The sequence below is a fragment of the Phacochoerus africanus genome, chromosome 9, assembly GCF_016906955.1.
Source record: "Phacochoerus africanus isolate WHEZ1 chromosome 9, ROS_Pafr_v1, whole genome shotgun sequence".
In the NCBI taxonomy this organism is placed as follows: Eukaryota; Metazoa; Chordata; class Mammalia; order Artiodactyla; family Suidae; genus Phacochoerus; species Phacochoerus africanus.
In genome coordinates this window covers 119,862,467-119,889,546 of record NC_062552.1, presented here as the reverse complement: position 1 = coordinate 119,889,546, position 27,080 = coordinate 119,862,467, and the positions used below count along the sequence as shown (strand labels likewise).

The following is a 27,080-nucleotide window of genomic DNA, read 5'->3' as shown; positions in this document are numbered from 1 at the left end:
CAGTAGCCTCCCTGGCTTCTACCCACTGGATGCCAGCAGAACGCGTCACCCCAGTTCATGAAAACCAGAACTGTCTCCAGACAAGGCCAAAGGTCCTTGGGAGATAAAACTGCCCTCCCCACCCCCGTTGCAAAGCACGATCCTAAGAAATAGAAATGGTTCAGGGACCGATGTCCTGGGCTCAAGACCAAGGTCTCCTGCTGACCAGTCTGACCTCAAACCTCTCAGAGACTCCTTGAGCATAATTTTTTCTTTTCTTTTTTTTTTTTGTCGTTTTAGGGCCACACCTGCAGCATACGGAATTTCCCAGGCTAGGGGTTGAATCTGAGCTGAGCTGCCAACCTACACCACAGCCATAGCAGTGCCAGATCCTTAACCTGCTGAGCAAGGCCAGGGATTGAACCTGCATCCTCATGGATACTAGTTGGGTTTGTTACCGCTGAGCCACGATGGGAACTTCTCAAGTATAAACATTTGGAAGGGCCCTTCCTGCCAGTTTCCAGGGCCCCAGTCAGAACTATCTGGATTGCTGGGACAACGCTATGACTGTACATTTGGTGGTTGTCCAGTTTGTCAGATGGCTGAGGAGACAGACACGGGGGCCCCTGGGGGCTGCTCAGCAACGTGGAGGGGGCTTGGTGTGGAAGGAGGGCTCTGGAGTTCCCTGGCAGCAGTGGGACATGAATTCCTTGCAAATGTGCCTCCTCCGACTGGCAGGATTTATTCCCAAGCCAGCACGAGTCTCAACCCTCCTCCCAGAAGGCAGCAAGACAGGTTGCACAAGAAGCCAGGAGCGGAGAATGGACCTCGTCAAAGGCTTGGTTGGAGAGGTCTGGGCAGGTGCGAGCCTGCACGATGCTCAAAGGGCAGGAGCTGGCTACTGCCCCCCCACCGCCCCCCGGAAGGGTATAGCCTCTTCCAGCCTCCCTAGGGCTTTCTCTGCTTTTATGATCTATCTTAACCAAAAATGTATGACTTTTACCGTGACTCAGAACAAACAATGCAGAATTATATTCCAAAATTTATGTAGTCAATTGTAGGTATTTTTTCCCTGTTTCTTTCTACAGCTGCACCTCTGGCATATGGGGGTTCCTGGGCTGGGGTTTGAATCGGAGGGGCAGCTGCCAGCCTACACCACAGCCACAGCAACTCCAGATCTGAGCCACACCTGCGACCCACCCCACAGGGCTCTCAGCAATGCTGGCTCCTTAACCCACTGAGTGAGGCCAGGGATCGAACTGCCTCTTCAAGGACTCTACATTGGGTTTTTAACCTGCTGAGCCACAACGGGAACTCCAATTTTGGGTACTTTTGACCACTCCATTGTAACTGCCGTTTTGTTTTCTCTCTCAGGGGCGGTGGCGGGGGGCCTTGCCTCCCTTTATTCGCAAAGGTTTGCACTGCTTTGTCCCTGGCCCGTGTCCCTGCTCCCCTCTCCCCCACAAAAAAGGGAAAGAAAATGCTCAAAGTCTAACCTCAGAAGTCACTTGCTGAGGACACCAGGCCACCACTGAATTCTGATCACTTGGACTTCTTGGAGTAGCCTCTTTTTCCGCTTGGAGGTGACAGACTCTGTCCCTGTGGGCCCTCAGGGCTCAGTCACCCTGCCTCTCGCCTGTCTTGATCACCACACGACCGAGGTCAGGGGCCCGTGGAGCAGATGGGGCAAAGGAGGTGGGCCGGGTGGACCCTGGATTTTTGGGGTTTGGCCAGGAGCACCCCTCCTAGGGCTTCCAGGTCACGGCAGCCCTGCCCACCCTGGACTTGGGGACATAGGGCATTTTCCCAGGACATGGTGAAGGGGGCCAGGTGACATCTGGTAGAGAACACAATGCCTGTCCCAGGGCTGGGGCTGGAAATCCAGCCCCCCACCCCCACGGCCACACCCCTGTTCCCTAGCAAATGCACAGCAAGCTGGGCCAGGCATCCGAAGACCTGTCCGCTCTCCACTAATTTACCACGTGGTCCCAGCTGCCCTCCTGAAAGTTTAGGTCCTGATTAAATGCCCTCTAAGACCTCTTGCCATTGCGAGGTTCTCAGACTGATAAATCCCTGGGAACTGCAGCCAGCTCCTTTCTGGGACTCACCCTCGAAATTCGCTCTCCAGGACCAGAACAGCCCAGCCTCAGAGGCCCGTCCTGGGCTGGTCCATCCCAGAGGGCTCATCACAGGGGGTGTGGATGCAGGGAGATGCAGGGTAACCGTGCAACCTGCAGAGCCAACAGGGCCAGGTCTGAATCACGGCTCCTCAGCCGTAGGTTCTCAGGCATATAGCCTGGCCTCCTCTTTCTCAACAGAAAAAAAACGTAACTGCTGTGCACCTCTCTCCTGCCCCCGAGGGGTGATTTGAGAAATAAATGAGATACGAATGGCACACAGCACGAAGAAGGTGCATGATAATAACTGCAGGAAGAATAATCATTGTTGGTGACCTCAGTGCTAATAACAGAGGGAAGGTCAAGCTCAGGGAGGAGGGGAGGACCCTTCGTCTGGAAGGCGCAGGCGGCACTGCCGACAGCGGCTGAGTCTCGCCAGTCCCCAGGGAGGGATTTCGGCGGATGCTGTGGGCTGGCGGGCTGCCAAATCTTTCATTTAGCTCCAGCTGGAAAATGGCCTATTGTTTCTCCAGCCAAGTGGTCCTAGCCTGTCTTCCCTGCCTTTCTTCCTCGGCTCCTGGGGGATGCCTGAAAGGACATAAAAGCATCTTTCGCTGGGTGGGGGGTGGGAGGGAGATGGGGACCAGGGAATCTCATTTGCTTCCTGACCTTGACCCCTTGGAAAAGGGGAGGGGCAGGAACCACAGAGAAGGAGCCCGCAGAGTGCTGGTCTCTCGAGGTGCCTCTGGAGGCAGAATCCCCTTGGGACACCACCAGCTGAAGTGTCGTCTGGCCTGGCCACTCCTCCAAGACCCCTGGGACCGCAGCTCCTAACCTCATAAGGCGAGTGAACACAGGTGCGGGATCACGGTTTGCAGAGGGGCAACGGAGGGGCGTGCAGAGCAGCAAGGACAGGGAACGTTCCAGCAAATGTAGGACCCCTTCTCTGAGGAGCAGATGCTAAAGAGGCAAGCCCCTCCTTCTACAGCCCCAGCTCATCAAGCCAAGGTGGGCTCAGGGGCCAGCCCCACCCAGGAGAAGCCACATCGGTGCCCCAGGCTGGGGTCTGAGACAGGAGCATTCATCCCAGCCAGCTCGGGAGCACCCTGGGGCTCGGCGCAAGACCAGAAGCCAGGGCTGGGGCCCAGCCTGCAACACAGGCCATCCCAGGGCTGTCATCTACTCTGGCTGCATGAACCTCATGCCTCGTGGAGGCCCCTCTGTGGGGCTCCAGGACCCTTCTGCATGTGTCCTGAGAAATCTGGTTTCTGGAAACTTCTCTGGCCATGTAAAGAGGCTTGTGTTCAACTTTGGGGGTGGGGCAGGCCACAAGAACCCCCACCCCTGAAGCCTGGGCAGGGAGGGGGATGAGCAACACCCCTCCCCCCCAAAAGCTGTCAGAGACTCCCACCTGCAGAAGCCAGAGCTGACCCAGGCCACACCAGGACAGGGGACCTTGAGAAACGGCCTCTGTAGACTCAGGGCCTGGTTTCAGTGTGCCCTGGAAATGCCACCCAACCACTGAAGGCAGCATGTGTTCCTGAAAGAGCCTGGCTTCAGAACCGTAAGGCTCAGGTTCAACCTGCGCATCACGTGGGCGCTGTGTGGCCTCGGCCAAGTTATTCTGATGCTCCGAGCTTCTGGCTCTTGACCTGTGTCTCGGAGCAAAGGTGCTCTGAGCTTGGAAGGAGTAAACCTGGCACAGGGCTTGGACACAAGACTCCAGCGAGGAGGTCTGCTCTCGTGGCCTTCACTGCACAGCCAGGACAGAACCCCAACTTGGGCAGGAGGGAGAGGGCGGCTCACACCCGCTGGGAACCTAACGTGCCCTGTGATGCTGTTCCTTGAGCGACTGGGGAACGAGTTAAAGAAACCACTGGAGCTGGGGCTGGAGGGACCTCGGGCAGGTGAGGCCAAGTTTGGACAAGGAGGTCCCTAAAACACCTGACCATGCTTGCCACAGCCACCTCCCTGTCCCGTCTCCGGGCGGGTCGGGCCTGCAGACAGCAGGGCCCATTAGTGATTCCAGAAGGAGTCCAGGAAGAGGGGGCCACACCCCTTCTTCCTCTCGGCAGAGGTCACGCTAGCTCTCCATGCTTGTGACTTCCCCTGGGGCTGAGGCGTGTGCGGAGGGACAAGGGCGGCAGTGACAGATGTGGCCCAGAGGAGCTGGCAGCGTTTGCCAGTGCTGTCTGGAGGTCGGGCTGATAATCCTGTTATCACAGCAGCTCAGTGCCAGGCTTCCAGGGACGAGTCGCTGCCTCTGGACAATTCAGATGTCCCTTTGCCTGTCAACAAGGACACTCATTTCTCCTGAGGCCACAGGGAGAAATTCAGCCTTTTGGCCATTGTCTCTGAATATGCATTAGGCTTTCTTTACCAGTCTTTTAACTTTGTCAGCTACAGAGGGGGAGTTCGTGCCATCTATTTTATTTCTCTTTTTTTTTCTTTTTACGGTGACACCCGAGGCTTATGGAAGTTTCCAGGCTGGGGTGGGGTGGAATTGGAGCTGCGGCTGCCGGCCTGGGCCACAGTCACAGCAACGCCAGATCTGAGCCACATCTGTGACCTACAGCACAGCCTGAAGCAAAGCTGAATGCTTAACCCACTGAGCGAGGCCAGGGATTAAACCCACATCCTCAGGGATACTAGTTGGGTTCTTAACCTAGTGAGCCACCGCGGGAACTCCGCCATCTCTTTTCGTTTGTGCAGTGCAGGGAGGAAGCCAGGGAAAAACGCGCTCCTGGCCTGTGGGCAAGCGAGCCCATGTCTGAGCTCCTGGCGCCCTTGGGGGCACAGGGAGGGCTGTCTCGAGAAGCGGGGCTCTGGGCCCTGAACTTGCCTGAGGATGGATGAGAAGTGAGCCTGTTCTGATCCTGCCCACTCCCCCTCCTCTGCCCCCACCCCGGCCCTGGCACATCCCAACCTGCTCTGGTCTCAACAGTGAGGCGGCTCCCAGACTTGCAGTCCCCCAGCCACTGACTTCCAAGAGAGTCAGGAAACCGACTCGGGCAGAAGACACTCACCCCTGCAAGAACATACAGTAGCCAAACTGAGTCTAGCACGAGGGTGTCTTAGCGCCCCGTCCACCCTGCTCACAGCTTCAGGACCCTCTGGATGGGCTCCTCAAGGCAGCTGAGAGCCAGGAATCTGATCCAGACAGCGCTTAGCTGGGGCACAGGCAGCCCTGAGAGAGGACAGGCAGAAAATATCCCTCCCACTCTGACCACAGGCAGACCTGCCCCTCCTCCTCTCCCTGCCAAACAACGAGGTGCACACACGTCTCCTTCATCTCTAAAGCTCTGTGATTTCTCAGAGAAGAAAGAGCATCTTCGGCGGGTGGCAGATCTAATTTTTCAAAGTAACCTTCTGCTCTCTTTCAAAAGAAGAGTGTCCACCCCGCAGATAAAAACCACTGCTACCACCACCCCCAAAATCCACGTCACCGGTAACCCCTCATCCTTGGGTTTCACAAAGGGTCAGGTGTCTGATAACAGCGTTGCCATTTCTAAGTCAAGTGAAGAATGTTCTAGGTCCCTTCAAGGGACTGCCACCAATATTCCGAGGGGCTGATCAGGACACCAGACGGGGGCAAGCACACTCCAGTTTGGAGGGCTGATAAGTCTGCATCAAAACAAGACACAGCGGTGACCGCAACTGATCATCCAACCATATCCGTGTCATCAAACCAAACTGGCCGTTCCCTCTAGCCGCATGTCCTTGGAATGCACTTTCAAGAACTCCCCACTCTGCTCCTCCAAGGCTTGGCCCCCTCATGTCTCCAGGAGCTGGAAACCCGCGCCCCCTTATCGTCTGGATCAGCTGGACCACAGCGTGGAGGATCTGAGATCAGGGCTGCTGGGGGAACATCCAGACGCATGGCGGCTCCCCTTGGAGGGGCGGTGTGCCTGGGTCAGGACACCTGGTTCTAGAACGTGGGTGCGGCCAGGGGCCAAGGTGACGGCGCCCGGCTGTGAGCCCGGCGCAGGGCGAGCCGTCCCGGAGCTCCCGCGGCTCAGAAGGTGAAGGCATACACCACCCCCACCACCACGATGTTGCCCAGCGTCGCTATGATGGCGATCCAGAGCAGGACGGCGTCGTTGGAGGACCGCGGGGGCTCCTCCGGCTGGCCCTGGCCGTTGGAGGCGGCGTGGACGTTGTTGGAGGAGTTGAAGAGGGAGTACTCAGTGCTGAAGTCCTCGTTGGGCGAGTCCATGAAGGCACCTCCCATCATGGGCAGCTGAGAAGAAGGAGAGAGAGAATTAACCTGGGCCCCTCGGGGGGACGGGGCTGGAAGGCCACCTTCAGAGGGACACCCGCCTGGTCAAGCAGCCCCACGTGAGGATAGAGCACCTAACTGGGCTTGGCTTCTAGTGTTTTGAATAACGGATGGTGTATATTTTCATCTAGAAGAATTCGTATTCGCAGCAACCTGTTGAAGCAGACACGCATGCCCACTTTGCAGATGAAAATGTTAGGGTGCCAAGCAGCTCAGCCAACCATCCCACGGCTGGGTGGGACTTACAGACCTTCCCTTTCTAAATGCCAGGCCCTCGGTGATAGCACACGTGGTAAATGTTTTTATACCGCTTCTAGTTTGAAAAGACATATAGGCTCAGCATAGAGCATTAAGAAAGTTCAAAAAAGGCAAAAAAAAAAAAAAAGAATCATCATCTTATCACTTTGGGACCGTCTCTGCTAACATTTGATATCTTCTGTTCCAATCTTTTGTGTGTGTGTGTGTGTGTATGTGTGTGAAAGAGAGAGAGAGAGAGAGGGAGAAGAGGGAATACCTTTAAACACGAGGTTTTATATTCCTGTACTAAAAAAAAAATCTATCAAAACACCATTTTATAGGAGTTCCCGTTGTGGCTCAGCAGGTTACGAATCTGACTGGCTCCATGAGGATCCCTGGCTTCGCTCAGTGGGTCAAGGATCCAGTGTTGCTGCAAGCTCTGCTTGCAGATGTGGCTCAGATGTGGCGTTGCTGTGGCTGTGGCGCAGGCAGGAAGCTGCAGATCCAGAATGACCTCTCACTCAGGAACTTCCATGTATCACCAGTGTGGGCCTAAAAAAAAAAAAAAATCTGCGGTTGTATACTATTCTACCATAAACACAAGCCATAATTTAACCATTCCTCTAGAACTGGAGACTTAGGAATTTTGGTGTTTTCCTGGAATAAATGATGCCCAAGTAAACACCCTTGTGCATACGTGTGGGTGTCCACACAGGCTTGCACATGCATTTATATTTACTGGGCAGACCCAGACTATACAACGCCTCCGGAAACGGGTGTGAACTTTTCAGCGCTTCGGGTACACAGGGACAAACTCTCCCCAGACGAGTGATTCTAAGTCTCAAGGCCTCCTTGCTTTGCTGCGCTTGAAGATGCTGGGCTGTTTGCATTCCAGAGGCCTGAGCTTCCTCTTTCCATTTGCAAAGGCTTTTGCTCCTAAGACTCAGGCTGGGGCTGGGGGTGGGCTGCTCAAAGGAAGGTCTTGGCCCTGGGAGGTCTTGGCCCTAGGTTTTTTTTTTTAGTACAGGAATATAAACCATGGCTCAAAGGGAGACCCCTCCCTGGTCCAGCCCAGGAGACCAATGTCCAGCCCAGGAGACCAATGACCAGACCCCTCCAGAGGCTGACCTAAACCCCAGGATGGGCTCTAGCAACTATTAGGCCCAACATAATAATTTTTTTTCTTTTTATGGCCACATCTGTGGCATATGAAAGTTCCTGGGCCAGGGGTGAATAGGAGCCGCTACTGGGGCCTACAACACAGCTTGTGGCAACACCGGGTTCTTTACCCACTGAGCGAGGCCAAGGATCGATCCTGCATCCTCACAGAGACAACATCAGGTCCTTAATCTGCTGAGCCACAATGGGAACTCTAATTTTTTTTTGGTCTTTTTAGGGCCACACCTGCAGCATATGGAGGTTCCCAGGCTAGGGGTTGAATTGGAGCTGTAGCCGCTGACCTACGGCACAGCCACAGCAATGCCAGATCTGAGCCACATCAGTGTCTTGCACCACAGCTCATGGCAACGCTGGATCCTTAACTCACTGAGTGAGACCAGGGATTGAACCTGCAACCTCATGGTTACTAGTTGGATTGGTTTCCGCTACACCATGACGGGAACTCCCATAATTTTTTTTTAATGATACATGAATGAATGATCCCTAAACAGTTAAACCTTCCATCAATACACATTTATTTGAGCACTGCTAGTACTACCAGCATGGAGGCCCAACTCCTGTCAAGGAATGTCCTAGAGATTTTAAAATACTCTCATTTAATCTTTCCACTATCCCGCGAAGGGTGTCACAGGACCCCCACTGCACAGATGGGTGAGCAGAGGTCCAGGCCACACCCTCATCTGTGCTGGCATCAGAGGTGAGAGATGGTTGTGTCTGACTGTGGAGCCAGGGTGCTTTCTGCTCTGCCCACAGCCTCCCTGACTCCAGGGTCAGGCTCAGTGCTGAGCCCTGGAGCTGTAATGTCACTGCCCTCAGGGCCACGCTCCAGCTGGGACTATGTGTACCCCCTGGGGATGCTGGGAGCAGAGAGGGGACCACCTCGTGCAGCCACTGTCTGACATGTTAATTAGGGGCCACAGCAGTTCCCACTGTGGCTCAGAGGGTTAAAGACCTGATGTTGTCTCTAGGAGGATGTGGGTTCAATCCCTGGCCCTGCTCAGTGGGTTAAGGATCCAGGGTGGCTGTGGCGGTGGTATAGGTCGAAGATGCAACTTTGATTCAACTCCTAGCCCCTGGAATGTCCATATGCTGCAGGTGTGGCCATATAAAAAAAGAAAAGAATTAAGAGCCATAGGTCTAGACACAGACAGTGGTGAGCCAAGAAAGCAAGGCCCTTGCTTTTGCAGGGCCCACACTTCGAATACCTGAAAGAAACACACCATCAGAGTATTTACGCAGAGAGGCTGCTTTCAGGCAGCTCTATGCCTGGCCTGCCCTGATTCTCAGTGGCCTCTTTTTTTTTTTTTTTTTGTCTTTTCCTAGGTCTGCTCCTGCAGCATATGGAGGTTCCCAGGCTAGGGGTCGAATCGGAGCTGTAGATGCTGGCCTACGCCAGAGCCACAGCAACGCCAGATCCTAGCTGCATCTGTGACCTACACCACAGCTCATGGCAATGCGGGATCTTTAACCCACTGAGCAAGGCCAGGGATCGAACCCACAACCTCATGGTTCCTAGTCAGATTCGTTACCCACTGTGCCACGACGGGAACTCCCATCAGTGGCCTCTTTTTAAAGGATGCCCATGACTGCATCTACAGGTGGCTTCTGGGGACCTGCTGGCCTGCGAGGTGCAGCCTTTGACAAGCTGGTGCTCAGAGGAGGCCAGCATTTCATTTGTAACAAGGCTCTGTCGTTCATTTAGGTGGGGATCTGGCGCTTGTCAATCTAGGGCTGCAGTGACAGCAAACAGCCACCAGGGGGCGGTCAGGACAGACCACGTGCTGATCCTTGGTGGGGCTGCTGGTTACAGGGGTGTGTCCACTTTGTGAGAATTCACCCAGGGCTGCGTTCCTACGGAGGTCTGCCTTATATGTCTATTACAGTATAACGGTGTATTAAATTAGCATATTTAGTATATATTAATAAATATGACAAACAGAAATGAGAACGACAATGAACATATCTTCTATTAAACACACAATTAAAAGTTTAGATAAAAGAACTGTGACCTCGTTTTAGCCCAAAGCTGGTGATGCAGAGGAGACAGGTTATAGATGAATCAGGCCTATCAGTCTAAGGTGGCGGAGGGGTGTCCACCTTGAGGGAGGGGCCCGGGCTTTCCCATTAAACCTAGTCACCCCTCGGCTCTCAGCCAATGGTCCAGTCCACTACAGCCCTCCCTCCTGCGCCCCAAAACCACACCCTCTACTTGGGGGCACCTGTCCCAAGACACTGTCCCATCTGCATCCCCCAGTGGCCTGGAAGCTCTGAGGGGAAGCAGAGAGTTTATTCTCATCGTGGAACCCTACAGATCCTGGCCCAGGGGGCCTGATAAATCCCCATTGATTGATGGGTGAGTGATAGCCACCCTCCACTTGGACCATCAAGGTTGCCTGATTCTGCCTCTCCAATGTCTCCCCCCACTGTGGGTCCCCCTCCTCCAGCTCTGCCCGCCCCCAGAGGGCGCCACCTTTCTCTAGAGGACAGAGGCGGTGTCTTCACCTGACCCGCCCACACCAAAAGCATCACTCGGGTGAGGTTCCCAACGCCATGGCTGGTGGCCTGTTAGAAGGCAGGGCTCAGGTCAGACAGGAAACTGGCTTTCTCCCTCCTGGGCAGGCCTGGACTTTGTGGCTGGTTCCACAGCCACCTCCCCTGGCACCCCTGCCCCACGCCCCCTCCCCCGAATTGACCATGTGCCCCTTGTCCTCTGCCCAGAGGCCGCCCTCAGCCTCCCCTCTGTCCCGCAGGGCCCTGGGGTTTCAGACAGATGCCCTCCCTGGAGTCTCTGCTCCATCTGGTTGTAATCTCTGGGGAGAAGCCTGTTTCTCCCCCTCGTCTCTTCAGGGTACTGCTCAGTCCACTGAGCATTTTCACCCAAATCCCTGGGAAAGAGAGGGGAGCACTGCACAGAGCCTTAGGTGGGGGAGGAGCGAGCAGCCCCTAGGCTAGCACTGCCCTGCTGCTAACCTGAACGGGGTGGGGGGCCTGCCCCCTGCCCCTACCCCCGGCACGGGTCTTCCCTGGTCCCCTTCCCTTCTGTAGGTAGTTAACCCCCTCTTTCAGTTTCCTATGATGGCTGTAGGAAATGACCACACGCTTAGCAGCTTCACATGATACACCTGTATGACCTTACGGTGCCAGAGGTCAGAAGTCTGACTGTGCTCATTGCACTGGGCTCCCTCGGAGGGTCCAGGGTCACCTCCAGCCCAAGATCCTTAACTGTTTCATGACTGCAAGGTCTCCAGCCATGTAAGGTGACAACCACAGGCTCGTCTTAGTGGAGGTCGCCCCACCCCCACTCCACAGGGGACTCCTAAGGACAAGGCTACGCCACTCATCTCACACTCCCCCAGCCCCACCTGTAACACAGAAAAGGTGACAAGCATGACCGTGTGGAATCAGTGAACTTGGAATCAGAAGGAGCTCTCCCCACAGGCCGAACTTTCTATGCCTGATCCCTGATCGCAGAGCTTCAGGAATGGAGACCCATTTCCTAGCCTGAGTTTCAGGTTTCTCATTTTAAGATAGGGAAAAGAATATAGACTGTCTCATAGCAGTAGAGGGTCTGGGAAGCCCCTTTGCTATGCAAAAAGCGCTTTCTGGGGGCAAAGGGTAAGTCACAAAATAAACCAACTTACCATCCCTGAAATGAAAAACAGACCTGGGAGTTCCCACTGTGGCTCAGCTGGTTAGAAACCCGACTAATATCCATAAGGATGTGGGTTCCATCCCTGGCCTCGCTCAGTGGATTAAGGATCCGGTGTTGCCGTGAGCTGAGGTGCAGGTCGCAGAGGAGGTTCGGATCCTGCCTTGCTGTGGCGTGACTCCTAGCCCGGAAATTTCCATAAGCCGCGGGTGTGGCCCTAAAGACCACACAAAAAACAGGCTGAAAAACATTTGTACTATGCACAGATCCGCATGTGTAGAAGTGGAAGTAGAAACACGAACTGTGACAACACCAGCCGTATTCACCCTAACAGGTTTTGTTTGCCATAATTTATTATAAGTAAAGAGAAGTAAACGAGTTAAATATTTAAAAATGGTCTATTCTGGTTAGTGGCCATACGGGTGTGTGTCACTTTTTGGTGTTTTAAGCTTCTTGAGTGTTAAGAACAACGCTTTGAACACCTGCCAGAGTGTGTCACTCATGCGGTGGCGAGGGCCCGCCGCCCTCTGAAGCCAGGATGGCATCCCAGCCCTCGGGGTGCCCGTTCCTCGGCGTCGGGGTCACCGTGTGGCATGTGTGGCCCAGCATGGAGAGGAGAGGCTCCCGGAAGGCGCGGCTGTCGCGGACACGGGTCCAGGGGTGCCCTTCCCCCCACGGCAGCGCCGCTCCGAGGAGGGGGCGTGGTCTCCAGGTTCCCATGGAGACGAGGGTCCATCCATCTCCCCTGACTGGGCCTCTCCGGAAAAAGGAACAGAAGATGCTTTCAAAAGGAAATCTTCAAAGCGTGGTCACCCGCGGTGGCCCAGCCAGACACTTTCCTGAATAATGAGCACCTTTTAGAGGAAGGGAAACGAGAGAAAATGGGCATTTGTTGGTGGAGGTTCTGAGAGGGGAGCTTGTTGGCCAGACTCGGGGCTCCACCAGATTCTTTGTCCTTAGAGGGCCACCCTCCGGGCCGGCAATGCCGCATCCTGGCTCAGCCATAGCTAGATTCAAGGAGCCCCAGGGTATGGATTTTTTTTTTTTTTTTTTTTTTTTTACTTTTTGGCCATGCCTGTGGTATGTGGAGGCTCCTGGGCCAGGGGTCAAACTCGAGTCACAGCAGTGGCTACGAAGCCAGATTCTTAACCCATGGAGCCACCCGGGAACTCCTGGGCTGTGGATTTTAAAGTTAAATTTGCATGGGAGTGAAAATATTTATATTGTCCTCTGTGCCCTTGGGGCCAGGAGTCTTGGGTTCTGCCCCTGCTGGAGCCCTGCCTCCCTCTCTGAGCCTCACTTACCAGGGAGCAGCTCGGAGGAGCCATTGCCAAGGTCGAGCCCAGTGCTCAGAAGTCCTTGCCAGATACTAAGAAGCCCAGAGTCAGTTATAAATGTCCTTAAAGTGAGAGAGCCAGTGTGGGGAGGATTGTCAAGATAAGCCCTTAGATAAAATCCTCAGAGAAAATATAGGACAGCCACTCAAATAAGAATTTCAGATAAACAACAAAACACTTTTTCCTATAATAACAGTAATTTTAGTATAAGTATATCCCAAATATTGCACTGGCCATACAGCAATTATACTAAAAAATGATCTGACATTCAAATTTAACTGGGCATCCATCTTGTGTTGGTACTTGCTTATCTGGTACCTCCACACAGTCTGAGAAAGAGCTGCAGTTTCAGAATTTGTACAAGGGACGACACCTTCTGTTTCATCTCTGCAGAGCCTGCCATGTGTGGCCCAGGCCTTCTGAGTGATCTAGTTCATCAGAAAATTCCAGGAATGCCTCCAGCCAAACTGCAAATATCATAAAGATAACATCTCTCATCATTAAATTCTTTTTTTTTTTTTTTTGGTCACATCCACATCATGAAGAAGTTCCTGGGCCAGGGATCGAACCCAAACCACAGCAGTGACAATGCCAAATTCCTCACCACTAGGCCACCAGGGAAATCCCTCATCATTAAATTCTTGAAGGGTCTCTGTGGTCCAAGTAGAAAAACTGGGCAGATTCAGAGTGTCATTCACCCATTCATTAGTCATTCAACAAACGCTGAAGGCCCACGCTGTACCAGGAGGTGCTGGACAAACAGGAGGGAGGCCAGGGCTAGCCCATGACCTCTGACCTCTTGGGGCTCACATTTAAAAGGAATACAGACTCACACACGATCACCAAATGGCATTACCTGCATTTTTACAGAGAGAAGAACAAGGCACTGTTTCCCACAGCTTGAGGCAGGGCAGGTTGGGGTCAGTTTCAGGGGCTGAAGAATCAGGCCTGAGGCTGAGCCCCAGCTCTGTCCCCTTCTGGCTGTGTGACGCAAGCAAGTGACTGACCCTCTCTGGGCCTCAGTTTTTCTATCTGCAAAATGAGAATGGGGGAACCTCCACCCGACCCTGCCCGGTGCTCGTGTCTGAACTAGGCAGTGTCCCAGCTGTGTGCACCCAAAGCTGGTGAGCTGTCATTCTGTGTATGGTCCTCGTTGCCATCACTGGGTGGGTCCCTGGCCCCCAGGACAGAGAACAGGCCTACTGCGCTCTCAAGGCCTCGCCATAGCAACTCTATTTTGCACTATGGCATCCGGTTAATTTCAGTGAATTCCACTGGGAACCTGGGAAGAGGAAATCAGGGCCCATTGAAGGGTAAAAAGAGCGTTCCCCTTACAATGTATTTTTGAAGGTCAAGGTAAAAACCCATCAGGGCAGGAGCGTCAGGGGCGACAGGAAGGTGCCAGCTTCCCCCTCCTGCCTGTGGATCTTACTAATGATCACGACTCCCCAGAGGCCGGGGTTGAAGGGTGCACCACGCTGGCTGGCGAGGGTGTTCCCGACCCCAGGAGGGGCACAACCAGGCGGCTGTGAACCAGCAGGGGCACCTGGAGAGGCCTCAGGAAGACACATCGTCCCGGGTCCAGGCCCCGCTGTGCCACCAGCCTGGGCCACTTCTACTGCTGTTTTACCCTGTCTAAACAATGAGGAGCCTAGCCCCAGACCCAGGAGACTCTCAGGAAAAAGTCCAACCACAATGAAAGGCTTGTGGTGTCGAGATTTAGCACAACGAGGAAGTCTGGACCCGAGGACCCTGCCCAGGAGCACAGCAGCTGGCTTCGGGGGTTGGAGCCCTGAAGACAGGACCAGGGGGGGCTTTCTGGGAGTCCCCTTTTTTACTGCTCCCCCACACCCCACCCCCAGGTCCATCTGGGAGAACAACATTCCAGGTTGAGTGGTCCCAACCCTGGACCACAAGGCTGGTCAACAGGCTCCCATCAGACGCCATCGGGAGAGAGCGCTCTGTGACAGTGACGCGGAGGCTCTTAGAGACTGGGGGTCCACTGGGCAGCGCGGTGCATGTCAATGGCTTAACCAGAGTCACTGCATCCCCGATGATGGCCATCTGAACAGTGGCGTTTATGCCACCAGATCCAGGGGAAGGCTGAGGGGGGCAGGGGTTTGGCCAGGGCACTTCCACAGACAAGGAAGTCCTCTTATGAGGGGGGCGCGGAGGCCACATGGGCACTGGTGGGAGAAGCAGCAGAAAGATGGCACAAAACCAACTGCACAGCCAACAGAAGGTGCTGGAAACACCCATACAGAGATGTCCAGAGCGGCACATCCAGAATAGTCCCAGGTTGGAAATAATCCAGTTGCCTGTAAACAGTAGAGGACACATTAATTGTGACTTATTCACGTGATGGGATTCATTGCATCAGTGAGAATTTTGTGTGTGTGTGTGTGTGTGTGTGTGTGTGTGTGTGTGTGTGCTTTTTAGGGCCACACCCACAGCATATAGAAGTTCCCAGGCTAAGGGTCAAATTGGAGCTACAGCTGCCAGCCTACACCACAGCCACAGCAATATCAGATCTGAGCCGGTTCTGTGACCTACATACAGCTCACAGCAAGGCTGGATCCTTAACCCACTGAGCGAGGCCAGGGATCGAACCCACAACCTCAGGGTTCCTAGTTGACTTCGTTTCTGCTGCGCCATGACGGGAACTCCCAGCAGTGAGAATTTTGAACCACAATTCCACACAGCAGCGTGGATGACTCTCCCAAACACAATCTTGACAAAACAAAACAAAAGGAAGCGCTCAGACACGAAGAAGAGGTGGCTGCAGTAGGATTCCATTCTCCTCGCTGTTCTCGGCCTGGAGCTATTCTGCCCCAGGTGACTTCCAGTGATCTCTGCAGACAGTTTGATTGTCACAGCGGGTGGGGAGGGGATGCTCCTGGCATCCAGTGGGTGGAGGCTGGAATGGTGCCCACACGCTACAGAGCACGGGGCAGCCCCTGGCCACAGGGTCCTCCCAAATGCCAAGAGGGTGCAGGTTGGGAAACTGATTTTTCTAAAGGTCGGAACCAGGGAAAACTAGTATCTGGTGTCAGCGATAGAGTTGGTCCTGGGGTGGGGGGTGAAGTCTGGGAAGAGGACAAGGGGGCTTGAGGGAGGGGCTAGCTGTGTTTGGACCTGGGAGCTGGTCACCCGGGACTGCCGACACAGCAAGCTGTCCATTTGCCCGCATGTCTATCCTATTGCAAAAATTTCTCTTAAGAAGAAGAAGAATAGTGAGGCTTGTACAGGAATCTCGAATTGATTCAAATAACTTTTGAGATGCACCCTCTGTGCAGGCAATTCCTACTTCAAGGGATATTGTTTTCCCTTCTCTGCGCCTCAAATGACAGATCGGGATGAGCTCAGCGGTCCCTGAGAACTGCAGGCAGAGGGCATCGCAGGGAGCCCATTCATTTAGCTGCCTGCCAGCGACCTGCAGGCCCCCAGGATAGAGAGCACAGGGTGAGGCAGGGGCCTTCTGAGGGCAGAGGCTGGAGCTGGATGTGGGCTGTGTGGCCGCTTCTGGGCACGGCTTCAGCCTGGATTTTTATAACGGCTAACAGCCCAGGGAGGGTCGCTTTTACTAATGCCTTCAACAAACAGGGATGCAGAACCTGCCTCTCGAAAGGGTTAAGGAGTTTGCACAAGGTCAGTTCCTTGGCTAACAAGGAGTGGGGGTCAGAAGGTGTGTGTGTGTGTGTGTGTGAGAGAGAGAGAGAACACGAATGAGAGAATTCAGGTGCACAGATCAATGGAACTTTGCGACCCACACAGCAGTTCAAGCTCAGAATCTGGGTCCAGCAGCCACACGCCTCAAGTGTGTCCCCCTCCCCGAGGCCCTGCATTTCTATAAACACAGTCTGAGTTTTCTCTGCCAAGGGCCTCCCCAGAGAGGCTCAGATGGAGCGTTGAGGACATGACAGGTACCCAGCTCCGGGGAGGGAAGGACGCTGAGTCCACGCCTGTGACCCAGGTCAGGGTGCCCTGGGCGACACCAAAGGGGGAACTCGCTTATGTAAAAATTAAACAACCATGCGGAGACTGTAAGATTCTGGGCATCCGAGTCCTCACCGAGGGAAATGCGGAGACGACCCCCAGAGCACCCTCCACGCTGAAGCTCAGGGCCAGAATCAGTGCCGGGTCTGGTCTGTAGCGACCGCCCCTCTAGCCCCAAGTTTTAGGCATCTGCCTAAAATTGCCCCTCCAGCCCCAACTCTCCTTTGGCCGAAGCACCCAGGCCTCAGCTCCGGCTCCGGGTACAGGGGTTGAGGTGGAGTATATGAAATGGGAGCAGGAGGACATCTTGCTGTGTTCATTTCTTCCCCTGGGACCTGTGGAAAGTGCTGGAAGAAATGCTAATGAGCAGGGGTTTGGAGACTTTTTAACACGGTGGCTGTGGCGTCTGGGCCCAGGTCCCCATCGAAACTTCCAGGTTGTGAAAATAAGCTGAGAAGAAGGGCCCCAGAATAAAACAGGGAGTCATTGCCTCTAAATCAACACACTTGAAAGCCTTTAAGACCTAAGACAAGGCAGTGATTTGTGGAGCCCAAAGCAGCAGCATCAGTGTCCTGGGACTCCACCTCAGAGTTCACTCTCCAAGGTCATGGTCAGTTGTCAGGCCCTGAGCCCTGAGCCTTCGAGGCCAGAGGAGGAGGCTGAAGTCTCCCAAATTTACCCAGCCTGCTGTCCAGCTCCACATGCCCTGCCCTTGGCACCTTGCGCCACGCCCACCCCACGCCTGCCCGGGGTCAGCCAGGGTGCCTCGATGGGAGGTGGTCGTTCCCCATTGTACAGTTGGCAAAACTGAGGCTTCAACAGGTTCCATGGTCCCAAAGTTCCAGGACCCGAATTCCAACTGCCCGAGTATTGTGGGGTACCTGGCAAGGCTCCAAGAGCATTACTAGGAAAATCAGCATGTGCCAGGGCTCAGCACCTGGAACAGAGGTGCTAAAGGCCATAAAGTAGCAATTAGATGGAAACTTTCTACAGGGGCCGGATATGCAGGCTTTTGCTGAGAAACTCAGCTGTGCTCCGCCCGCCTTCTCTGCCCGCTGTGCTGACCGGCTGATGCCCTCGACACCAGATGTGTGCTTGTTCTGCCTTGGTCTCACGTGGAAGCGGGGCCTCCTTTTCTCCTCTCTGTGAGAGGATCAGCAGGCAGGTTCTGCCTCCTACTGCAGATGCTGAAGCTCACGGCCAGAATCAGTGCTGGGTCTGGACGGTCGTGACCGTTCCTCTAGCCCCAAGCTTTTAGGCATCTGGCCTCAAATCACTCCAGGGCGCATCGTACAATGGAGAATGGCATCCAGGCTTTTGGATCACCAATCGCGAAGGCTTTCTCCTGATACCTGGGGTCGGGGGGGAAAACCCTGGCAGAGAACTGGCCTCCAAACTTGGCTGTTTTGTTGAAAGAACATGAGGGAAAAAAGCCGTTCTGCCCTTAAATCAAGATTTACAGCACATAGTCAGTTACTCTTTTTCTGTTTTTCTTCCATGTAGGCTGAAGTTAATGGCAACAGTTGCTGCCTAATGTCAATACTTGCCACTCTTGTGGGTTAATGCTTACATGCTGAAGAGTTTTTAATTAAAAACAAAGCATAGGAAATAAAAATAAAAACCACTATGTATCGAGAGCCTGCTCTATGCCAGGTATGCACTGGGCATCTTACGAGCATGATGGTGTTTTATCATGAGCAATCCCCTGGGGTGGGTGGCATCACCATGTTTGTCTGATGGGGCAAGGAGAGGAGACAGAGGCACATGCCGAGGGGGAGAATGTGCGACATCGCCCCGCAGCCCTCCAGAGTCGCTCTATGTGGCTGTGTCCGACCAAGAGGAGAGATGCTTCATTCCCTCAAAGAGGGGAAGGCAGAGGGCACGCATGCAGCACCCCCAAATGTGACAAGCACAGTGACATCAGGACCAGCGCCGCGTGCACACCGAGAACTTTAAGAGTCCGAGTTTATTTCCGTCCCTCCCTCAGCAGCACGGAACTGCTGTGACATGAGTTCTGTGCGATGGTGACTCTCAAAAACTTTCCTGATCCAGGACGGTGATGGATGGGTCAGATCCCATCACCTGTCTGGGCCACACTGCCCTTCTTCCTTCCCCCGAGCCCTGCGTGCCAGGCACTTTCATGAAGCATTTCACTGCTCAGGCTGCTGCCTTTGTGGCAGGCTCACCTGCTCCTCCACGCCGACCGGTCCTCTGCCTCTGCTCACGTCCTCTCCTGAGCATCCAGGGGCCGACCAGGGATGAGCAGGAAGTCCCAAGGAAGAGTGGCTGTGGACTGGGTGGGTGCCGTTTCAGCCTCACACCAGCCCAGCACGAGGAGGGCGGCTGGGAGCTCAGAGAGGGGCAGTCATTTCTCTGAGCTTGCACAGCTCCAAGAAACTGATCAGGAATCACCATCCCCATCTGCCAGCTCCTAACTCTTGCTGTCCCTCTAGGCTGAATGGCTTTCTCCACTGGAGCCCCACACTAATTTATTCCTACAACTGATGAAATATTTGTTAGGTTATATTACATTATATTTATTATATTATAATATATACATTGTATTATAGTTAGCTATGTACTAACATATCATGTTAGATTACATTATACCATAGTCAGCTATGTGCTAACAGAATATTATATTATCTAATGGTATGTTAAATTAACATTATAGCTAGCTGCGTGCTTGTTTACCTTTCCTAGAGATTGTGAGCTTTTTTTTTTTTTTTTTTTTAAATCTTTTTAGGGCCTCTCCCGAGGCATATAGAGGTTTCCAGGCTTAGGGTAGAATCAGAGCTGCAGCTGCTGGCCTACACCACAGCCACAGCAACGTGGGATCCGAGCCGCGTCTGTGACCTATACCACAGCTCACAGCAATGCTGGATCCCTGACCCAATGAGTGGGGCCAGGGATCGAACCCGAGTCTTCACGGATTCTAGTCGGGTTCGTTACCACTGAGCTGCCATGGGAACTCCAGGGACTGTGCGCTTTTGAAGGACAGGAGAGCTCATTTCTCTCTGAATCCTCAGTGCCTAGCATAGCAACTCACACAGAGCAGCTGTGAAAAACATTTTTTGTTAAGAAAGTTTTCTCCATTACTTGCTGCATCTTGCCCGCTTTGATACAACATCCCATGGTGGATGAGGTGGTTCTCCTTGCTGTGGCTGAATATCTCCAGGTCCACCAAAGGCCCAGGATAACAAGGATATTTGGGGGATGGCTGAGAGCATTAGAGATTAAGAAGAAAAATCAAATTCACCATCTTTGAAACCGTTGCCATAGAAACCCAGCATGATGCAGCGGGAAGAAAATGCTGTCTCGTCTGAACACATCATCTTTGATTACCAGTAATAAAGGGAACACTTGCCTTGGAGACAGAAAGGCTAGACATCCTTGTGGGGGTTCAGGGCTTCCGGGTGCAGGGCGTTCGTGGTCCACAGTGGAACTCAGGGGCCCTAGCTTGTTTCTAGAAGAGGCCAACTGAGAACCTCAAGGAGAAACAGCCAAGTCCAGTTTGGGGTGATGCAACCCTCCCTGGCTGCATCTACAAGGTCAAGGGTCCCAGCAATGGGGTCCCCACCCCTTTGTGGGGTCAGGTATGAGAAGCTCCTGTCTCCTTCATGGACTATCTGCAGTTGAGCAAACAAACAATGATGGGATGTGTTTAAGTTTTCCCTTCGGGAAGAGCTGGCAAAGGTGTCATAAGTTCATACCTATTGTGCCCCAGTGAATTCACAAGCATCTTTGGAGGGATTCAAGAGCATCCTTGCAACCAAATGAGTGTCCCCTGTGTGGGCCCACAGGCTCCTGATCATAGTAAATTCCCTTTCATCCTGTAGAATAAAATCTCAGGGCCTTAGGGGGATGGTGGGAAATTTGTTCCACTGTTTGTTATTGTTCTTGTTTGCTTTTTAGGGCATGTGTGGCACAGGGAAGTTCCCAGGCCAGGGGTCTAATCGGAGCTCGGGCTTACACCACAGTGACAGCAACATGGGATCCGAGCCGCATCTGTGACCGACATCACAGCTCACGGTAACGCTGGATGCTTAACCGACTGAGAGAGGCCAGGGATTGAACCTGCGTCCTCATGGATACTAGTCGGATTCGTTTCCACTGCGCCATGACAGGAACTCCCTGTTCCACTGTTTCCTCATTCACTGCTAAAGGAGTATCCACTACACGGGGTGGGGCTGGGGGGAGCTGGAAGCCAGGGGTGCAAAAAGAAAAACCACACATGATATCTCTTTTGGAAGAAGAGAGAGAGAGAGAAAGGGAAAGGAGAGAGAAGGAGGGAGAGAGCAAGAGGGAGGGAAGGCGTGGGGACAGAACTAACAAACGAAAGTCAGACTAGAGTGCGTTCTCCAGCAGCTGAGCAGAGAGAGAGTGGGATGGGGCGAGGGCACGCCCAGCACCTTCATCTCCCTGAGTGGATCATTTCGCATCGCTTTTTTTGGCTGTGTCTGTGGCATGAAGAAGTTCCCCAGGCCAGGGATCAAACCCGCACCGTAGCAGCGACCTGAGCCACAGCAGTGACATCAGATCCTTAACTCACCGAGCCACCAGGGAACTCCTTTGGACCATTTAAAAAACCTCTCCTCCTCTACATGACAAAACGACAAGATCAATAGCAATGGTAACATGAAACAAACAGCAACAACACTGCAGGGGAACACTGGGACCTCCATGGACCGATTTTAAAACACCAGAGTCTCTTCCATCCTGTAAAGGTCCCCGTGAATTGCTACAACTGCCCCCCCCACCACCCCGGACACCTGTGTGTGCAGGGAAAATGGGCAGACTCAGCACGAGGCAAGGCATGACTAATGTCTGAGGAGCTTCCAGAAAGGAAGGAATCAGTCAGGCAGAGAGAGGGGGTTGCTCTGTCCAACTCTTTCTGATGTTCTGAGTTGGAACCTGGTGAGTAACCACCAAATGAGCCCCTCCTCCTTTTTTTTTTTTTTTTTTTTTGCCATTTCTAGGGCCGCTCCTGTGGCACATGGAGGTTCCCAGGCTAGGGGTCTAATCAGAGCTGTAGCCACCGGCCTACGCCACAGCCACAGCAATGCAGGATCCGAGCCGCATCTGCGACCTACACCACAGCTCATAACAATGCTGGATTCTTAACCCACTGAGCGAGGCCAGGGACCGAACCCGCAACCGCATGGTTCCTAGTCGGATTCGTTGACCACTGAGCCACGACGGGAACTCCTGAGCCCCTCTTTTGTTGGTTGTACCGGTTACCGTCTTGGAAAGCTGGCTGTTGCTCACACAAGCCCGCTAAGGACACGTACAGCCACACTGACAGGTGTTTCAGGTCAGAAGCCACAGCAAGATGCTTCTCCAGCTTTGAAAAGCTAGGTCAAAGCCCCTGCCTGAGCATGGGAGAAAAAGAGCCCATTGTGTTGGGAAGAAAACAGCGCTGTCCCAGACCTGGCCTGAACCGCATCCCAGGGTGCTAGGAAAACAAATAAGGCTGGTGTGTGACTTCTATGATTCCCCCAAAGTCCCCCACCATCCTGGTCCTTTTTAGAAGTAACTGCTTCCAAGGAAGCTAATTCCTTTTCAGCTGGCACGGCCAGCGAGCCAGACTCCTTTTTAAACCCTGTCTCCGAGGGTAACGCTCCACCTTCGGGGCTCACAGCGCAAGGAAGCTGAGACCTTGCCCTTAGGCCCTGCCCGGAGCCACCCATCAACAGCTGCTCAAAAACCTCCCTGGCCTCAGCTCGTCAAACTCTCAAACGAACCTGCTGATCCCTGCCTCATCCAACCCCCAGGGTTTTTTCAAGCATCAGATGAAACGATCTTGCTTTTTATGCAATAATAGCCATGATTTTACTGTGTTCTGACACCCTCTTGTTTTGTGATTCAGGACAAGAGGACCTGTGCTATCTTTGATCCTGAGTATTCAGCACACAGCAGGTACTCAATAAATGCTCACTGGCTTGTTTGGGCAAAATTGAGTCTGTATTACACACCGTGGGAGATTTGCCTGATGGAGAGAAATCATCTTGGAAACAAGGCTGTATTCTTCCCAAGAGTATTTAAGGACACTTGAGAGCTGACAAGGGCCAGGGCACCCCAAGAAAGGGCGTGTTTGACATCCTGGGACCAAAGAAAGCACCCAGTCCTCCGTGGAAAAACCCTGGTCTAGTTTCAGCTGAGAAGCTGGAAAAGGGATCTGGGCCTGTTCCCTGGGGGCCTGACAACGATGCCGCTCAGAGGGTTGGTACTGAGAGCACACGATTGTTTACAGCGGCTGGAGGGCTCAGGGGAGGAGGAATTTTCTCTAAGAGGCAGAAAATGCCTCCTTTCCAATCGAAAAATGACAGTCCTGTTGTTTCAAACAATTAATGCAAAGACACTCGTGGGTGCCTGTAATTTCCATATCAGCTTTTGCAATGTGCAGGCAAGAAAAAAGAGCAGATAAATGAAAGACGAGTACAGAGATCCATGGTCCTTGTGGCTTTCTATCCTGATGAACTGCGGGCAATCAGAGACCGAGACGCTCATGCCAGAGATGAAACGGAAAGAGGCGTGCAAATTCAGGCTCTGTCTCCCACGGAGGGTGTAGCCACAGGCCTGCTACCTCAACCCAAGCCCGTTTTCTTCACTTGGCCCTCGGGGCCACACTCTGACTGCCAGACCATGGGGAGGACCAGAGATGATGTGTGGACAGCAGGTGCTCCATAAGTGCGGCGACTTGATGGAGAAAAAGCAGGGAGTGGATAGGAAGGCTGCCCGCGAGGGCTTATGACTTCAAAACGTGATGAAAGTCTAGGGCAGCTGGATAGGGGATTCATCCGCAGGAATGTTGATGAACTCTTCCTTAAAAAGGATGTGGGTACCAAGACAGGTGACCAAGTAATAGAGGAATTAGCTCACTGAAGATTACTGAGAAAGCTGCAGAATTACGCGGAGATGTTTCTTTAAATCTTGCCCGCCTGCAGACATCACCTGCGACATGCCCGGGATACTGTGGCTCACAAGAGCTACTTAAGAGAAAACACAGTAAGTTAAACACACACCCACAAACATCCCACTTGCTCCTGTAGCTTGGATGTTCCTCACGCCAGGCCCTAGCAACTGCACTGGGTTCTCCGGGGCCCTGGTTTCTATTTGTCAGACACTTAGCCAAGATCAGACAGCTCTTTGTGTGAATTTCTGGGCTGAAATCTGGAGGTGACAACACATAGGCCTGATGACAACAGGTAATGCCTAACCCCAGCTATCCCAACAGAGAGAAAGTGTGGGACAAGGAGCTGGGCCATCTGATCCTACCATTTGATTTGGCCACCAAGGAGCTGTGTGACCACAGCTGCATCATTCACCCTCTCTGAGTCTTACTTTTCTCACTGGAACATGGGACCAATGAGAACTCCTGTCTCCTTGGGGTGCTGGGGGGACTGTGAGCCCACAGATACAAAGACCCAAGCTCAACGCTTGGCATGTAGTGTCAAGCTCAGCTCCTGGCACTGCGCAGATAATAACATCATAAGCAACTATATTGCTAGTAACTCGTGTTAGTAGCGTTATTATTAGCAGTAGTAGTTGGTAGCTCTTTCCACTCTATTTTTACTCCTTTAAGATGGTGCAGACTCTGAAAAGAACCTTCTCGATCTCTGGAATGAGGAGTTCAGTATTTCCATCCAACTCAAGACTGCAGCAAATAAGCCATGCACTGGGGAAATGGGCCGGTGGTGTGGGTTGGGGGATTGGGGAGCCCTCTGATGCCTGGTGTGTTAGATGGGATGAAGAGCTTAACTCTCTTGGACAGATATGTGTTTGTTGATTGGCTGGTGGTGGACAGATTCCCTGGGGCTGGCAGTGAGCGGGAGGGAAGAGGCGCCTGGCCGAGGAGGAAAGCAAGGGAGTGGGTGCGGCAGGAGGAGGGTGAGGAGGAGGGTGAGAAAGAGAGAGAAGACGTTGCCCTAATTCCCAGCTCCGAGCAGAGAAAGAGAGAGAGCGGGCTGTCAACCACCTGCTGGGATAAACTCAACCTACAGTTTATCCGAGGAACCAACAAACACGCACAGCACTAGAAACTTCAACCCCCCCCACCGCCCCTGCCCAGAAAGCTCATCTCCACTCCCTCCGCTCACTGAGCGCTCCATGTGTAAACAGGGCCACTCTCCATCTGTGACTCTGGGGTCAAGGACTTGCCTGCGGTCCTGCAGTGAGCGTGAGGAGTCAGCTCAGACCTGGGTTGCCACCCTGTCCCACCTGCCTTCATGCCAGCCCTGCATTCCATGCTGGGGGGGTGGGGGATGGCGGACGGCTGGGAAGAATGACAAAGTCTGGGCCACAGGGGCTGCACCTGACACCTACCTGCGCCAGTGCCAGCCTGGTGATGGGAAGGAGCAGTGCCCTGGAGAGCAGGGCACCAAGTTTCCTGGAGAGGGGCTTCTGAACGTGGCCTTGGAGGAGGGGCGGGGGCATTCTGGAGAAAGCACGGAGGGTTCAGGTGGCACCTGGCCAAAGCAGGGACCAGGAAGGTGTGTGTGTGTGTGGGGGGGGGCAGGGCAAGTCAGGATGCCTAGGGCCGCTCCCAGGCCCAGAGGGGCAGCCCAATGTTCTCCCAATGTGGGTGGTGGGGGCACAGAGGAGCCTCAGCCAGAGAAAACGCCCCGCACAGGTGAGGAAAGGAAAAGAGATCAGGAAGGAAGAAGACACAACCCACCAGGTAAGAGGCACCGGGTCCAGGCAGGAGAAGAGACCTGGCCAAGGGCTGCAGCAGCAATCTGGGAATTTGAGGATGAATGTCCCCATGTCCGGAAGTACCCCACCTTGCTAGACCCCTCTCAGTGGAGCCTGTCCCCAGGTAAACAGTATCCTTCAAGTTCTCTTGCAGTTGACAGGGGAGCTCGGCACGCGGTTGAGAGCTAGGACACCCGACCATGGACCTTCAAATCTCCCTCTGCCGCTCATATCTTGTATGATTTGGGCAAGTAATGGACCCTCTGAGTCTCAGTTTCCCCACCTGCAGAATGGGAATGATGATAAGAAGCACACTTCCTGCTCCGGGCTGTGGTGAAGATTAACACCCATAAAGTGCCTCGAGTCCTGGGCACGTGTAAGAGCTTAGTAAGTACCAGGCTTCATCCTTACTGCACGCATTAGCGCATCAATGTTCAAAATAAACCGGTGTGGCGGGTAATCACCGAGCCCAGACACGTGAATGGACGCAACTTGCTCAGGCACCTGAGGGTCGTGGCTGAGCTGGGACTGTGGACCTGAGGCCCCTTGGGTGAACTGTGGCCACTCAGCATGGAGGACGAATCATCCGCCAGCCGCCCTTGGTCCTGCCACCAGCAGCCCTTTGGCTGCATCAGAGGAGCGCAGAATTCTGGGAAGGCTGGTCCTTCCAAAACTGTTTGATGTCCAACCTGCTTGATCCAGTATTTGGAAGCACCAGGTGAGTGGGGTTATTGGCTCTCACCCCACAAAGCTCTCTGGTTGAGAGAGAAAAACCTCAAAGTTAACTTCGATTGAAAATTGTTCTGGGAGTTCCTGTCATGGCTCAGTGGAAATGAATCTGACTAGTATCTATAAGGATGCAAGTTCAATCCCTGGCCTCGCTCATTGGGTTAAGGATCCGGCGTAGCCGTGAGCTGTAGTGTAGGTCGGCAGCTATAGCTCCGATTCAACCCCTAGCCTGAGAACTTCCATATGCTGTGGGTGCAGCAGAAAAGAGACCAAAAAAAAAAAAATCATTCTGATAAACCCTGCTCTGCTTTAAAATATTCTCAGAGCAGATGGAGGATTAGAGCCTTTTAAGAAATTTCCAGCAAGAAGGCAGACTATTAAAACCTCTGGTGGCGTTTTAATAAGGTGCATCATTTTAAATACACCAATATTTATAAGATTTTTAAAAGTCAGGCGAGAGGCAGGCAGAGATGGCATCATTAAGGGCTGCTCTTCCAGCGGGTAAAGCATTTCTGGGCCAGGGGACAGCCACCTCCAACAGACAAGGATGTGAGTGAGCCGTGTGCAAAAAGGGGCAGCAATTCTTCCATGTGAGACAGAGAAGCAGGGGAGGGGTCAAGTGAGAAGTGTGCATCCCAAGAACTGTAGACAGGGATGGGGGGACAAGGATCAAGTCCTTGGGGGGATTGGCTGGGAGAGGGTGTAAGGAAACGTTCCATTTCTTGATCCAGGCGGCAGTTATGAGAGCGTCCACCTGTGCGGCCTGGGGTCCCCAAGACCACCCCCCATTCAGTGATTCTCTAGGAGGATCATGGTTCCCACTTATTACCACACTGGACACAAAGTAAAACCAGCAAGGGGAAAAGGCACGAGGGATGAGGAGC

The 27,080-nt window shown here is 53.4% G+C and overlaps 1 protein-coding gene across 1 annotated transcript in view; it reads right to left on the bottom strand.

Annotated features, from left to right (window-relative positions):
- Positions 1-4,544: 4,544 nt before the first annotated feature.
- C9H14orf132 (chromosome 9 C14orf132 homolog) overlaps positions 4,545-27,080 on the bottom strand; it is a 43,140-nt gene continuing 20,604 nt past the window's right edge. The window contains exon 2 of the mRNA XM_047796681.1: positions 4,545-6,336. Coding sequence (XP_047652637.1) covers positions 6,112-6,336 — 225 coding nt within the window. The 3' untranslated portion in view covers positions 4,545-6,111. The remainder of the gene's footprint in view (positions 6,337-27,080) is intronic.